The sequence below is a fragment of the Prionailurus bengalensis genome, chromosome A1 (genome assembly GCF_016509475.1).
Source record: "Prionailurus bengalensis isolate Pbe53 chromosome A1, Fcat_Pben_1.1_paternal_pri, whole genome shotgun sequence".
Taxonomy (NCBI): Eukaryota; Metazoa; Chordata; class Mammalia; order Carnivora; family Felidae; genus Prionailurus; species Prionailurus bengalensis.
The window spans coordinates 85,691,514-85,708,548 of NC_057343.1; the positions used below are offsets into that span (position 1 = coordinate 85,691,514).

Genomic DNA, 17,035 nt, shown 5'->3' on the forward strand with positions numbered 1-17,035 from the left:
ATTTACAGGTGTCACTATAAATAGAAAGCTAAGGGTTACATTTAATGAGCTGGCTGTTATTAGCAGTAAAAGGAGTATAAATTATTTTGTTTTTCTTTCTTACATGAAGTTAACTAGCTCCCCTTGGGGTCCAACTTAAAACTTTTCCTCTGTTAATAGACTTCACTTACTCACTGAAGCATATCCTCTGGATTTATAATTCCTGGCAAATAATCTTTATTTACCTTACCCTCTTCTTCCACTATATTATTTCGTATAAATTTGGGATAATTACGAAAAAGAATGAAATATGAATTTGTGTGCTAAAATTAATAATATAAAATCAGGGGAACAGTTTTTGCGTATCACCAGCCATAGCTGCCTCTTTCTATTCAACATAACTGAAGAGCATGTTTTCAAAAGACAATTTCTGGGTAGGGTTAAATATGATGAATTCTAGTGGTTGACAAGTGGCTATGGTTTTCATGCTGTCTCCTTTACAGGTGGAGATTTGATAGTTGGACCCTGTCCAAGACCCTGTCTTCATTTATCAGTTTCCAGTACGGAGGAGACTATAGAAGAAAAGCTTTCCTAACAACAACAACAACAACAACAACAACAACAACAACAAAAATAGGACAGGTATGTCAACTGCTTTTTTCTCCTAGGTGCACTTTCTTCCACAAGTATGCAGTTGAAATTCTGCCTGTAGACACTCTGTCTCTGTCTTTCACTATCTCTCTCCCTCTCCCTGTCTCTCTTTCTTGTTTCTCTGTCCTTTTCTCTGTGTTTCACTCTCTTGGTTTCTGCCTATGGACTCTCTTTCTCTGTCTCTTTGTTTTTCTCTCCCTCTCTCTGTCTCTCTTTCTGTTTCTGTCTCTCTTTTCCTTTCTCTCTCTCTACCCTTCCCTCCGCCTGTCTTGTTGCTGTGTGAGTCCTGTGATCTGATTGCCTAGTAACTTAGGCTGTGCAAACACCAAAAAATACTCAATAGAGAATTAGAAAAAGGACTAGGAAAGTCTTTCACATAAAATTCTACAAGGAAATAACAAAAAAGAAGAAATAAAGGCAGGACAAAAAGACACACTGGAAATATGAGTTAGTGGAGAAAAGAGAGGTGTTAGAGTACAGAGGGTTTAAAGGACTTTATGCAAACTTCAGGCTATATCTTTTACATTTATGTTTCTCTGTGTTTAAATATTCTCATAAGATTAAAGATTCTCATAAACATTTTACTTTCTTTTTATTTGGTTAGTGTTGTGGTGCTTTGTTAATAGCATCTAGCATTGGTATGGAAGGTAGTCAACACATTATATAACCAGTCTATATCTTCCATTTAAGCACAGGCTAGCAAATTTAATTCAAAGATTTTGATAAAGAACACAAGTGTATCACTAAAAATATATATCCACAAAGGAGACATAGGCCCATAAGCAATTTCACACTGACTTCAAAATGTTAAAAAAGCTTAGCTTTGAAACAATTACTTTTAAGGTCATTACTATAAATTTGGAAGTTCAATTGTTTAGAGGATTAATTATATTATTCCTTCTAATATTGAAGTAGTGAAAGTAGTTAAAATAAGTAGATTTTGTGTATTATTGTACTTTTATGACATTGGAATTTATGTTCCATAGGAACTAAGAATGAAAACAAAAAAATCAATCCTTTGTCTTGCTAAATGTACACTTTATTATTATTGATTATTTTTTTCTTATAGTAGAAAGAAAATGGAATTATTTTTAACTATTATATTTTATACTAGGAATTTGGGAAAATCAATTTTGCAGAATTTATAGTTCCTTTTTAGAAAATGGATATTTTTTAATTTTTTTTCAACGTTTATTTATTTTTGGGACAGAGAGAGACAGAGCATGAACGGGGGAGGGGCAGAGAGAGAGGGAGACACAGAATCGGAAGCAGGCTCCAGGCTCTGAGCCATCAGCCCAGAGCCTGACGCGGGGCTCGAACTCCCGGACCGCGAGATCGTGACCTGGCTGAAGTCGGACGCTTAACCAACTGCGCCACCCAGGCGCCCCAAGAAAATGGATATTAATATTTGATTAGTAAAATGTAGAAGTGTGCTGTGTAGTATATATGATATAATGAGTAGAGGTGGGAGAAATTCTCAGTGTGAAACCAAAACCCCGTAATTCCTCAAAAACAAGCAGTTGCATGATGCAGACAGTGATTTGGAAATGGTATTATTCCTTTGAATAGAATATTTGTCCAACAAAATTTCACAAATAATTGTTTATCCAACTTAAGATACATTTATCTCTAGCATTGTAGTTGATGTAATATGGGAATAGATTTAATGTCACAATTTTAAAATAAGACCATTTTTGGTTTTTGCCTTCCTTTCATTTCAGCAGGAAACTTTCAGTAGTCAAAATGGGTCATGGGAATTTCAGTGTCATCAGTGAGCTGATCCTTGTAGGATTTTCCAATTACCCCCAGACTGAAATTCCACTCTTTTTTCTATTCTCTCTGGTCTACTTGGCAAGTCTCTTTGGAAACACAACTGTCATCACTTTAGTCATTCTATATTTCTCTCTCCAGACACCCATGTACATCTTCCTCTGTCATCTGGCCTTTCTCAACATATTTTTTAGCACATTTGTGGTCCCCAAGATGCTTTTTAATTTTCTCGCAAGCAGGAAAGTTATATCTTACAACTTCTGTATTGCTCAGACCTACATCACCTTATTCCTGGAGTCAACTGAGTGCTTTCTCCTTGCAGTAATGGCTTTGGATCGCTATGTGGCCATTTGTTACCCACTGAGATATCTGCTCATCATGAACTGGTCTGTGTGTGTGGCATTAGCTCTGGGGGCCTGGATCATTGGCTTTTTTGCCTCAGTGGTGCCTCTCTACCTCACAATTCTTCCACTCTGTGGTCCATATGTTGTTGACTATATTTTCTGTGAATTGCCCATTCTTCTTCATATGTTTTGTGCTGATACATCCCTGCTGGAGACCATAATGGCCACAGGAGGGGCTGGAACAGTGTTATTCCCCTTCCTCTTCATTATACTCTCTTACCTTCGCATCCTGGTGGCTGTGATGACAATAGACTCTATTAAGGGCAGAAAAAAAGCCTTTTCCACATGTACTTCCCACCTGATTGCTGTGATCATGTATTATGGAACAGGAATGATCCGGTACTTAAGACCCAAGTCCCTCTATTCAGCAGAGGGAGACAAACTCATTTCTGTGTTCTATGCAGTCATCAACCCTATGCTGAATCCTTTCATTTACAGCCTAAGGAACAAGGAAATGAAGGAGGGTATGAAAAAAGTCATGGGCAAATACAAACTTAAAACAAAACAACAAATCACAGACTAGAATCTTTATGATTCTATAAGCATTCTTATAAGTGTTCTTATAAGCGTTTAAGGCAATGCTTATTTTTTTTAACCTGTGTTCATATCCAAATACTATGAGACTAAGCTCCACCCCAAGTAATTTGGATTTGGCAGACTTGCAGATGAAAGTAGTCATTACATTTTTATAAATCTCAAGTGTTTCCAGTTCAGATTTCTCCCATGAGTTAATATTTATGTATAGTTGTTCTTTAAGTGTTAGAACATTGTTATATCAACTCAATCAAATAGTTTGTGACCTGCACGATGAATTCCAGGTCAACACATTCTTATCCTCTTTAGCCACTCAATTTACAGTATTTTATTCTCTATTTTTCCATTTATTTTGCAAAGTTTCAAATTATGACAAGGTGACCAATCCTACTCTACTCATATGCTCCATCCTTTGAGGGATATAAATCTGAAGATACAAGTCTCAGATCTTTACAGGGGTAAAAAAGGCAGGCTAAATTCTGAAATACATGTCATTAACTCTTACAAAAAGAAAATATATCTGAAATTACTAATGAGAATTTTTTAAAGAAATATAAAACTCTGTCCCCATTTTACTGGTTTTACTTTTTATTTACCTAAACTTTTACTTTTTGGTCTCTAATTTTAGGAAAAGGGTATGATTTTTTGAAATTGAAAACTGAGAAAAAAACTTCTCAATTACTTAAACTTTAGTTATCTCCATATGGAAAATAGCTTTAGGAGTAAATACTAACCATCATTTAATTTATTAACTTTTTAGCTATTTAAACATGTTGGCTACAATAGATTTGCAACTATAGTATTTTGAGGAGCCATATGCTAATTAGTTTAATACTGCTAGATTTGGAGGCAAACTGAAGAGTTAATCCTGGGTTCAATCACTTAGTTGGTGCATGTCCTTTATCAAAATCTTCCCTGTGCTTTAATATCCCACTTGAAAAATCAGGAAATGCAATGTATAGGAGTGTAAAAGTGGACACACATAATACAACTAAACTATGGGAGAGGCTTAAAACACACAAGACAAGATCATTCTCCATCTGCTATTGAAAAAAAGAAAAACTTTGTGCTAGATTCTACAATATTTTATAAAGAAAAGAAATGTACAGTAATTACATGAAATAAAAATTTTTTCAGATTATCTTTTCTAATATCTGTTGGAAATTGATGTTCCCATGAAAGTGGAAATTCCTCTTTTCAAGGTTAGGTTTGTACACTTGGAATAATCTAGAGGATCTATTCATGTGTCTAAGTATGAGGCCCAAAGAAATTAATGTTTCCAATTAACATATTTCATACTTGTGTACCAGAGGAGGGTTAAAACATACCCCTGTGTAGCAGCCTTCTGACTTCTTCAAAGAAATTTAATTCTAATATATGGAAGAACCAGGATTTGTTCCTCTGTCATCAAATTTTATTAAATTACAATGTATAATTCATAAGGAAAAAAAAAGAAACAAATCTTAATGTGGAATGAAGCAATAGGTGTCTGATTTGTAATATTTTTTTTGCAATACTTAGGATTCCATGGCAACATTGTACAAACTATGCATGTGGATGGTTTTCTTTATTCCAAGTTCATTTAACAGTGGCTCTATATTAGTGAATTTTCTTGAAAATAATACAATATTTGTAGTGATCCCAAATGTTGTCATCAAAACCAATACATATAGTAACATTGTATCTTGCTCTTATAACCATTTATCCAGCAAGCAGAACATACTGGGGTAATCGTTTGAAAGGGAAGGAGTGAGAAGGCCTGAATAAAAACTGAATTTAACTCAATATATACCTTGAAATCAATGAGAAAACTATCCTTAGTTCACTGAAAAATGATCTTTCCTTTTAACTAGAAAATAGTTCTGGGGTACCAGAACTGTCGCCCAACCTACTGAGCCACTGACTTCGGTTCAGGTCATGATCTCACAGCTCTCGTGAGTTTGAGCCCTGCTTCGGGCTCTGTGCTCACAGCCCGGAGCCTGGAGCCTGCTTTGGATCCTGTGTCTCCCTCTCTCTCTCTGCCCCTAACCCACTCACATTCTGTCTCTGTCTCTCTCAAAAGTAAATAAACATTAAAAAAATTTTAACTAGAAAGTAGTTCTAATGAATCTTTCATGACTCACTGTCAGCAATGCAAGAATATTATGTGAGACTGTGGTAGTAATCAAGTGACTCTAGAACCAACATATATAGAATAAGACCAGTTATTTTTTCTGTTATTGCTTAAAATTAACAACATATTTAGTAAAATGACTTTTAAATAACAAAATATAAATTAAGTGTGAAATAATAATCACGGATCAAGACTTTGATTAAAAGTATTTTTCAGGGGCGCCTGGGTGGCGCAGTCGGTTAAGCGTCTGACTTCAGCCAGGTCAGGATCTCGTGGTCCATGAGTTCGAGCCCCGTGTCAGGCTCTGGGCTGATGGCTCAGAGCCTGGAGCCTGTTTCCGATTCTGTGTCTCCCTCTCTCTCTGCCCCTCCCCTGTTCATGCTCTCTCTCTCTCTGTCCCCAAAATAAATAAAAAACGTTGAAAAAAATTTATAAAAGTATTTTTCAGAGAAAGTTTATAGCCTCCCCAAACCCCTGTGTTTGAATTTCATGTTGAATATTTAGCTATCTCTCAATGAAAATTTCCTGAGAATATAAATTTTGTCTGCTTTCTAGAGATTTCTGTTGTTGTTCACCTCGTGGATTATATAAAAACACAAAATATATCAATTTAGTTTATTAAATTATTATCACTGTTAAAAGTTTTGAGAAACAACCTGACTTTGACTAAATTTTTCATTTAATCCAGTAAATATTTGATTAACTCACTCTTATCTTTGGTTAAACCAAATTTTGCTTCCACAGCAAAAATTAATTTTGAACTCGCTATTGACAATATGTTGACATAGGTAATTTTAGCAATTTTGCAAACAATGGGTGTTACTGGAAACCATAAGCTAGAATACAAATGGACAAGAAAGAGCAATTATGGGAAAACAATGTGGAGGGAAATCAGTTTCTCTAAGAATTAATTGTGAGATACTTCTTGCTCAAGTAACTAGCATAGGCTTTCCACACATCTTAATGAGATCATGGTAGGGAAAGGTATTTCTTCGTTTTGCCTCAACACACCGTCTCAAACACCAATGAAGACATCTTTTTTTTTTTTTAATTTAAACACATTACTTTGATTATTTGAGAAGAAATGACTAGTTACATAGGTAAGTAAATTATATGCCCACTAAGTTCTTTCTTTTTAGCTTACAAAGAGGGCAGACTTGCAAGGAGTGTGTGTGTGTGTGTGTGTGTGTGTGTGTGTGTAAAATATATGGACTTGATAATTAACTGTGTTGTAGGATCTAACCAAGTAAAATTTTAATACATTGTGAATACTTGAAGGCAACATAATTTTTACTGTCTTTAAAGTAATGTTCTCAGTATCAGGAATTAATGATGTTTACTCAGAAAATATATTTATTATATTTATTTTCTCTTTTTTCTTTGTTTTAAAATTTTTTAATGCTTATTTTTGAGAGACAGAGAGAGACAGAATGTGAGCAGGGGAGGGGCAGAGAGAGAGGGAGAAAGAGCAGCACAGAGCCCTACACGGGGCTTGAACTCACTAGCTGTGAGATCATGACCTGAGCCGAAGTCAGATGCTTAACCAACTGAGTCACCAAGATGTCCCTCTCTTTTTGTCTTATTCCACTCTAAATTTCTTTCCATTTCATTTGAAAATGACATTGCTTGGGTCACCTGGATGGCTCACTTAAGCGTCTGACTCTTGATTTTGGCTCAGGTCATCTCATGGTTGTGAGATCAAGCCTGGTGTGTGGCTCCTTGCTGAGCATGGAGCCTGCTTAATGTTCTCTCCCACCTTCTCCCTCTGTGCCTCCCACTTGTGCATGCTTGCACTTTCTTTCTTTCTTTCTTTCTTTCCTTCTCTCTCAAAAAAAATGACATTGCTAGCACTCTGTTACTCAACCTATACTGGGACATCCAACCTCTTAAATAATATTCCCCTTGCTGAAGTTGTTTCTCTTATTAAATGTTACAGAGTATAAATAAAATCTAACAAAAAACCTCAATATCCATTTAACTTGTGATCCCTCTAAAAGGTATATGCACCCAATTGGCAGCACATTTTAGGTATCTCTACTGAGGATGGATATGACATGTGCCAAACTGTTTCTTAACAATCTTCCACAGTGATAAATCATTTTTATGTTCTTAGTGTGTCACTTCTTATCTGGGGAAATTTCGATATATTAATTAACAAGAATGTACCACTTCAGAGGAAAATAAGGGTCCTAATACTGCCTGTATTATATATGTATATATTATCTATACAACATATATGTATAGTAAAAAGAATGTATATATGTATATATATATATACACATACATATACATACATATATATACACATATATTTATACACTATAGTATAATTACTATATTTTATTTATATATATTTATATTTTATTTATATTTATATTTATACTTTATTTATATATATTTATATATAACATATAATAATATTTTATTTATATATATAATATATAATTTATATATAATTATATTATAATTATAATATTATATATTATATATAACTATATATGTGTGTATATGTATATGTATATGTATATGTATATGTATATCTATATCTAACTTATTTTAAGGAATTATCTCAGGTGATTATGGAGACTTGAAAGTCAAAGTCCAACCCAAAACATGCAGATGGGCCAACATGCTGGAAACTCAGAAAGAGCTAATGCTATAGTTGATATCTAAAGGTCTTCTACCTGCTGAATACCCTCCTGGTCAGGAGACTTTAATATTTTGCTCTATTTAGGCCTTCAAATGATTGAATAAAGCCCACCCACATCATGGAAGGAAAATCTGCTCTTCTCAAAATCCACTGATTTAAATGTTAATCTCATCCAAAACACTCTTACAAAAACATCTAGAATAATATTTGACCATATATCATATATCTGGGCAACCATGGCCCAGCCAAGTTGACATATAAAATTAACCATACAATTCTTTATTTAGTTTGTTCATTTCTTGCATATAGTAGCTCATTGTTTTTTAGGTGTTCATTCTGTACCATACACAGTATGAATCGATTAAGTCAAGTAGTTATTTAGTATATTATTTGGGGTTTTCTATATATAAGATTGTATTAACTGTGAGTATAGATCTTTCTCTCCACTTTGGATACCTGTTATTTGTTTAAATTCTCTGAATAGTATTTCCAATACTATGTGGAGTAAAAGTGACAATAGTAAGTGCATCCCTAATTTGTTTTGTTCTTGATTTTAGAGTAAAGTATTTCAAAATTTTGGCTTCACTGGAAAGATGGCAGGGTAGGAGGACCCTAAAGTTGCTTTGTACCACAGATACAACTAGCTGACATTCACAGTAGTGTAAATCACCCAGAATCTGCCGAAGAGTGGCAGAAAAAACTCCATAACTAAAGGTAGGGAAGAAAAAAATCAAAGATGGTGGGAAGGGTGAGACTTCTTGGAAGAAAATTAACTGTGGCTGTTCACAGTGGGGAGGGAGTTTGTGGTACAAAGAAGGGTGGAAAACAGACATTCACACTGGGAAGCCCACAAAGGGGGAGGATGAATCCCTATTATATTTTCTTTGAAAGCTAGAGGGACTGAATTCAGTGAGTTCTTACAATCAGTGGGAGTTAAATCTTGGAATTTTAAAAATCAGTGGGTTAGGTTCTGGGAGATCTCAAAAGGCATTAAGAAGCAGGATTCCCTTGCTTAAAGAAAAAGCACCACCAACAGCCACTACAGATATAGCATACAACAAGTAGTTTGAAAATGACAGGGAGGGGGCAAACAGAAAGGAGAGTGATTTGTCCACCTCATACCATGGCCCAGAGAGACAAGGATCACACTCCAGTAACAAAGGAAGTGGTAGGTGCCATCCACCTCTCCCAACCCCAGCATAAACAATGGCCACCTGTGGGAACCAGTACTGCTTATCTAACTTCCTTAAAACAAGCCCTCACCCATGCATCAGGGGAGTCATGCCCTTTGTAGGCCCTGCACTGCAGGCGCCTGCCTAAAAATACCAGCACAAACCATGCTTATACCTCATCTCCTGATTTTCATGTTTTGTGGGACCTCAGTCTGGCAAGAGTGGGGCAGCTCTCATTTCCTAAGCAGACAACTACACACCTTGTCTCAACAAGCCCCACCCCTGCTGGGGACCAAAAGCTGCCCACATTAGGCAAAAAGAGCTTCTGCAGATGACTGGGCTAAAGGAGAAATAAGCCAATATGCAACAGCAAAGCACACATAACATACATGGGAAACACTCCCTAAAGCACTAGGCCCTGGGGAACAGGGGGCACTTCACTGCAGAGCACTATTGGACCACTTCTTCATAAAGCTACTTATAAAAGCAAGAGAAGGAGCTGACTTTCCTAACACACAGAGAAACAGACACAGAAAGTCAGATAAAATGAGGAGACAGAGAAATATCTCCCAAGTGAAATAACAGGACCAAACCATAACAGGATACCAAAGTGAAATGAATATAATTAATATGCCTGAAAGATAATTTAAAGTAATGATCATAAAGATATTCAGTAGACCTGAGAAAAGAGTAGAGGACATCAGTGAGACTCTTAACATAGATGAAAAACCAATCAGAGATCAAGAACACAATAAATAAAATGAAAAATACACTTGAAGGAATAAATAGCAGGCTAGATGAAGCAGATAAACAAATTTATGACCTGGAAGAATAATGGAATGTAACTAAGCTGAGCAAAGGAGAGGAAATACAATTATTCAAATTGAGGTAGGTATAGGGAACTCAGTGATTTCATGAAGTATAATAGCATTTATATTCTAGGAATCCCCGAAGAGAGAAAAAAGAGGGCAGAAAGTGAATTTGAAGAAATAATAACTGAAAAGTGTCCTAATGAGGGGAGGGAAACAGACATCCACACCCAGCAGACACAGAGATCTCCCCAGAAATTCATCCTAAAAAAGTCCACACCAAGACACACAATTATGAAAATAGCAAAAAGTAACCATAAAGAAAAAAAATTAAATAAGCAACAGTAAAGAAGACAGTCACATTCAAGGGAAATTCCACAAAGTTATCAATGGGTTTTTCAGCTGAAAGTTTGCAGGCCAGAAGAGAGTAATATCATGTATTTGAATGGCTGAATGGGAAAATTCTACATCCAAGAATACTCCATCCAGTAGATCTATCATTCAGAATACAAGGAGAGTTGAAGAATGTCTCAGACAAACAAAACTAAAGGAGTTTGTGACCACTAAACCAATCCTGCAAGAAATATTAAAGGAGACTCTTTGAGTGGAAAGGAAAGCACAAGTGAGCATATAAAAACTAAAAATCACAAAACCGTAAAAATAAATATTTCTGTGAAAATAAGTCAATATTTCATAAAAGGATGTAAAATATCACACCATGTACCTAAATCACGGCAGCGGGGGGAGTGGAGTAAAGAATGGTTTTAAATTTAAGCAACCATCAACTGAATACAGACGGCCTTATGCAGCCAGAAGATGTTATATACAACCCTAACAGTAGCCACAAATCAAAAACCACTATGGGATATGCAATGATAAAGAGAAAAGAATCAAAATATATGACTAAAGAAAGCCAACAAACTTTGAAACAGACCAGGAGAAGAAAGAATCAGAGGAAATCTATACAAAAAACAAAAAACAAAACTACAAAACAAGTAACAAAATGGCAATAAATAAATATCTATCAATAATTATTTTGAATGCAAATATACTCCAAACAGAAGACACAGGATATCAGGATAAAGATTAAAAAAATCCATGTATATGTTGCCTATAAAAGACCTTTTTCAAGTCTAAAGACACCTGCAGATTGAAGGTGAGGGTATGGAGAAATATTTGTCATGCAAATGAATGACAAATAAAATCTTAGGTAGCAATACTTACATTGAACAAAATTGACCTTAAAACAAAGATTATAACAAGAGACAAAGAAGTACATGTATAATTATAAGACAATACAACAAGAGAATATAACAATTATAAATATTTACGCACCAAACATGAGAGCACACAAATACATAAAACAATTAATAACAACATAAAGAAAATATTGGGTAGTAATACGATAATACTAGGGGACTTTAACACCACACTTACATGGATGGACAGATCATCCAAACAAATCAACAAGTAAGGATTTGAATGACACACTGGATGAGATAGATTTAACAGACATATTCAGAACATTTTATCCTAAAAGAGCAGAATACACATTCTTTTCAGATCCACATAGAACATTCTCCAGAATAGATCACATTTTAGGCCACAAAACAAGTCTCAACAAATAAAAAAAAATCAAAGTCAAAACCATAGATCTTTTCTGACCACAATGCTATAAAACTAGAAATCAATCAAAGTCAAAATTCTGGAAAGAACACAAATACATGGAGGTTAAATAACATACTGCTAAACAATTAGTGGCTAAACCTAAAAATCAAAGAATTAAAAAGTACATGGGGACAAATGAAAATGAAACAAAATGGTCCAAAATCTTTGGGATGAAGCAATGTGGCTCTAAGAGGGAAGCATACAGCAATACAAGCCAACATCAAGAAGAAAGAAAAAATCTCAAATAAACAACCTAACCTTACACTTAAGGGAGCTAGAAATAGAAGAACAAAAGAAACCCCAACACACCTAAAGGAAGAAAATAATAAAATTAGAGCAGAAATAAATAATACAGAAACTAAAAACAAAACAAAACAAAACAACATACAAACACACACACTAGAGGAGGTCAATGAACCCAGGAGCTGGTTATTTGAAAAGGTCAACAAAAAAGAAAAAAGAGAGAGAGAAAGAGGACAAAAATAAAATTACTAATGAGATAGGAGAAAAAAACATCCAACACCACAGAAATACAAATAATTATGAGAATATTATGAAAATGTATATCCCAACAATTGGAAATATTAGAAGAAATGGATAAATTCCTAGAAACATATAACCTACCAAAACTGAAGCAGGAAGAAATAGAAAAAATAGAAAATTTGAACAGACCAATTACCAGCAATGAAATTAAATCAGAAAAATAAAATAAAAGCCTCCCAACAAACAAAAGTTCAAACAGTTTCACAGAGAAATTCTACCAAGCATTAAAGAGGAACTTTTAAATTATTCCAAAAAATACAAGAAAAATAAAAACTATCAAATTCATTCTAGGAGGCTAGTACCTAGCGTAATACCAAAACCAGATAAAGACACCACAAGAAAAGTAAAGAGAGAGAGAGAGAGGAGAGAGAGAGGAGAGAGAGAGGAAATCACAGGCCAACTACTCTCATGAATATATGTAATAATTCTCAGTAAAATATTAGCAAACAGAACCCAATAATACATTTAAAAAGTCATTACTACAACCAAGTGATAGTTACTCCCAGGATCCAAGGGGGGTTCAATATTCACAAAAGAGTCAACATGAAAAGACACATCAATAAGATAAATAATATGAACCATATTATCATATTTTGCTTCCCTTCCCCTATGTTCATCTGTTGTGTTTCTTAAATTCCACATGAGTTAAATCATATGATATTTGTCTTTCTCTAACTGAATTATTTCACTTAGCATAATACACTCTAGTTCCATACACGTTGTGGTAAATGGCAAGATCTCATTCTTCTTAATCACTGAGTAGTATGCCATTGCATGCATATATATACATATATATATATATATATATATATATATATATATCAGCTCTTCTTTATCCATTCAGATTTTTGGGCTCTTTCCATAATTTGGCTATTGTTTATAGCACTGCTATAAACATTGGTGCGTATGTGCCCCTTCAAGTTTTTATATTCATTGGATAAAAATCTAGTAGTTCAATTGCTGGGTCATAGGGTAGTTCTAATTTTAATTTTTTGAGGAAACTCAACACTGTTTTCCAGAGTGTCTTCACCAGTCTACATTCCCACCAATAGTGCAAAAGTGTTTTCCTTTTTCCTCATCCCTTACAATATCTGTTGTGTCCCGAGTTGTTAATTTTAGCCATTCTGACAGGTGTTATATGGTATCTCCTTGTGGTTTAGATTTGTATTTCTCCGATGAGTTATGTTGAGCATCTTTTCATGTGTCTGTTAGCCATCTGGATGCCTTCTGCCCATTTCTTTACTGGGTTATTTATTTTTTTTGGGGGGGGGGTGTTGAGTTTGGTAAGTTCTTTATAGATTTTGGACACTAATCCTTTATGTGATATGTCATTTGCAAATATCTTCTCCCATTCTATCAGTTGCCCTTTAGTTTTGTTGATTTTTTGCTTCACTGTGCAGAAGCTTTTTCTTGATGAGGTTCCAATAGTTCATTTCTGCTTTTGTTTCCCTTGCTTCTGGAGATATTTCTAGTAAGAAATTACTGCTACCAAGGTCAAAGAAGTTGTTGCCTCTTATCCCTTGTAGGATTTTGAAGGTTCCTGTCTCACATTTAGATCTTTCAGCCATTTTGAATTTATTTTGTGAATGGCTTAAGAAAGTGGTCCAGTTTTATTCTGATTATCAGTGTCCAGTTGTCCCACACATCTTTTTTCCATTGGATATTCTTTCCTGCTTTATCAAAGATTAGGTGGCCATGCTTTGTGGGTCCAATTCTGGGTTCTCTATTCTGTTCCATTGATTTATGTGTCTGTTTTTGTGCCATCAAGACTATTCTGTCTTGATGATTACAACTTTGTAATACAGGTTGAAGTCTGGGATTGTGATGCCTCCAGCTTTGGTTTTCTTTTTCAAGATTGCTTTGGCTACTTGGGGGTCTTTTCTGTTTCCAAATTTAGGGTTGTTTGTTCTAGCTCTGTGAAGAATGCTGGTGTTATTTGGTAGGGATTGCACTGAATGCGTATGTTGCTTTGGGTAGTATAGACTTTTTAACAATATTTATTCCTCCAATCCATAAGCATGGAATGTTTTCCCATTTCTTTGTTTCCTCTTCAATTTCTATCATAAGCTTTCTATAGGTTTCAGCACATAGGTCTTCACCTCTTTGGTTACATTTATTCTTAAGTATCTTGTGGTTTTGGGTGCAATTATAAATGAGATCAATTCCTTGATATCTCTTTCTGCTGCTTCATTATTGGTGTGTAGAAATGAAATTGATGTCTGTACATTGGTTTTATATCCTGTGAGTTTGCTAAGGACAGTGAGGGAAGCAAACCATAAGAGACGTTTAAATAAAGAGAATCAACTGAGGGATTCCGGAGGGGCGGTGGGGGGTGGACTAAACGGGTGATGGTCATTAATGAGGGCACTTTCTGGGATGAATACTGGGTGTTACACATAAGTGATGAATCTCTAGGTTCTACCCCTGAAACCAACACTACATTGTATGTTAACTAACTTTAATTTAAATAAATAAATTGAAAAAAGAACAATGTCATCATTTCAATGGATGCATAAAAGGCATTTGACAAAATATAACATCATTCATGAATAAAATACTCAGCAAAGTAGGTTTAGAGAGAATATACCTCAACATAATAAAGGTCGTCTATGAAAATCACACAGCATACACCTTCCTTAATGGGGAAAAGGGAGAGCTTTGTTTCTAAGGTCAAGAACAAGAGAAGGATGTCCCTCTCACCACTTTAACTCTACACAGTCCTGGAAGTCCTAAGCCACAGCAATCAGACAATAGAAAAAAGTAAAAGGCATCCAATTAGTAAAAAATATGTAAAACTTTCACTATTTGCAAATGACATGATACTATATACAGAAAACCAAAACATTGAAAAACTTCTAGAACTGATAAATGAATTCAGTGAAGTCACAGGATACAAAATCACTGTATAGGAATGTGTTGCATACAGGAATGTGCTGTAATGAAGCAGCAGAAAGATAAATTATGAAAACAATACCATTTACAATTTCGCTAAAATCAATAAAATATCTAAACATAAACTTCACCAAAGAAGTGAAAGACCTGTACTCTGAAAACTATAAAACACTGTTGAAAGAAATTCAAGATGACACAAAGAAAAGGAAAGGCATCCATGCTCATGGGTTGTAACAATAAATATTATGAAAATTTCTACATTGCCCAAAGCAATCTACACATTTAATACAATACCTATCAAAATACCAACAGTATTTTTCACAGAACTATTAAAAAATCCTAAAATTTGTATGGAACTGTAAATGACCATGAAGCCAAAATAATCTTGAAATGAAAAACAAAACTGGAAATATCACAATTTCCGATTTCAAGTTAAGTTACAAACAGCAATATTAATTAAATTAAAACAATATGGTATGTCATAAATAAACATATAGATCAATAGAATAGAAAGGAAGATACAGAAATGAATCTGCAGGTATATGGTTCATTAATCCTTTACAAAGGAGGAATGAAAACACAATGGGAAAACGACTGTCTTTTCAACAAATGGTGTTGGGAAAACTGGACACAACATGTAAAAGAATGAAAAAGTACCACTTTCATTCACTACACAAAATAAACATCAAAAACAATTAATGGTCTAAATGTGAGACCTGAAACCATAAAAATCCCTGAAGAGGGCACAGGCAGTAATTTCTCTGATATTGACCATAGCAAAAATTTTCTAGTTATGTCTTATAAGGCAAAGGGAATAAAAGCAAATGTACACTTTTGGGATGACATCAAAATAAAATACTTTTGCATGGTGAAAGAAACAATCAATAAATCTAAACCTACCGAATGGAGGAAGATATTTGCAAATGGCATATCTGATAAAGGGTTAGAATCCAATGTATATAAAAAATGGTACAACTCAACATCCAAAAAACAAATCATCTAATTAAAATGGGCAGAAAACATGAACTGACAGTTCTCCAAAGAAGGCATACAGTTGACCAACAGACACATGAAAAGATTATCAACATCACTCATCATCAGGGAAATGTATCATGTCACACTTGTCACAAAGGTTAAAATCAACAACACAAGAAACAACAGGTGTCGGCAAGGATATGGAGAAAAAGGATGCTTTTACAATGTTGGTTGAAATGTAAACTAGTGTAGCCATTCTGGAAAACAGTTTTAGAGGATCCTCAAAAGTTAAAAATAGAACTACCCTATGATCCAGCAATTACACCACTAGGTATTCACCCAAAGGATACAAAAATGCTAATTCAAAGGGAGACATGAACCCCAGTGTTTATAGCAGTGTTAGCAATAATAGCCATAATTATGGAAACAGCCCAAGTATCCATCGACTGATGAATGGATAAAGAAGATGTTGTATATATATGCTATGGAATATTGCCATCAAAAAGCATAAAATCTGTCAACTTTTAAAGCTCTTTACTACAGGAGTGCCTGGATGGCTCAGTTGGTTGAGCATCTGCCTTTGGCTCAGGTCATGAACTCATAGTTTGTGGGATCGAGCCCCGCATCAGTCTCTGTGCTGATGGCTCAGAGCCTGGAGCCTGCTTCAAATTCTGTGTCTCCCTCTCTCTCTGTTCCTTCCCTGCTCATGCTCTGTATCTCTCTCACTTTCAAAAATAAATAAAAACATTTAAAAAAATTAAAGCTCTTTATTACATTATTATGTTGAGGAAGTCCTCGTCTATTCTTTGTTTTCCGAGTACTTATATTAGGAAAAAGTGTTGGATATTATTAAATTCTTTGTCAGTTGAGAAGGT

General features: G+C 34.7%; 1 protein-coding gene across 1 annotated transcript; it reads left to right on the plus strand.

Moving 5' to 3' along the window:
* The first annotated feature begins 2,373 nt into the window (after positions 1–2,373).
* On the plus strand, positions 2,374–3,327 carry LOC122479026 (olfactory receptor 2A12-like). Its single transcript, XM_043572935.1, has one exon. The coding sequence runs from the start codon at positions 2,374–2,376 to the stop codon at positions 3,325–3,327; it is 954 nt and encodes a 317-aa protein (XP_043428870.1).
* The last annotated feature ends 13,708 nt before the right edge of the window (positions 3,328–17,035 follow it).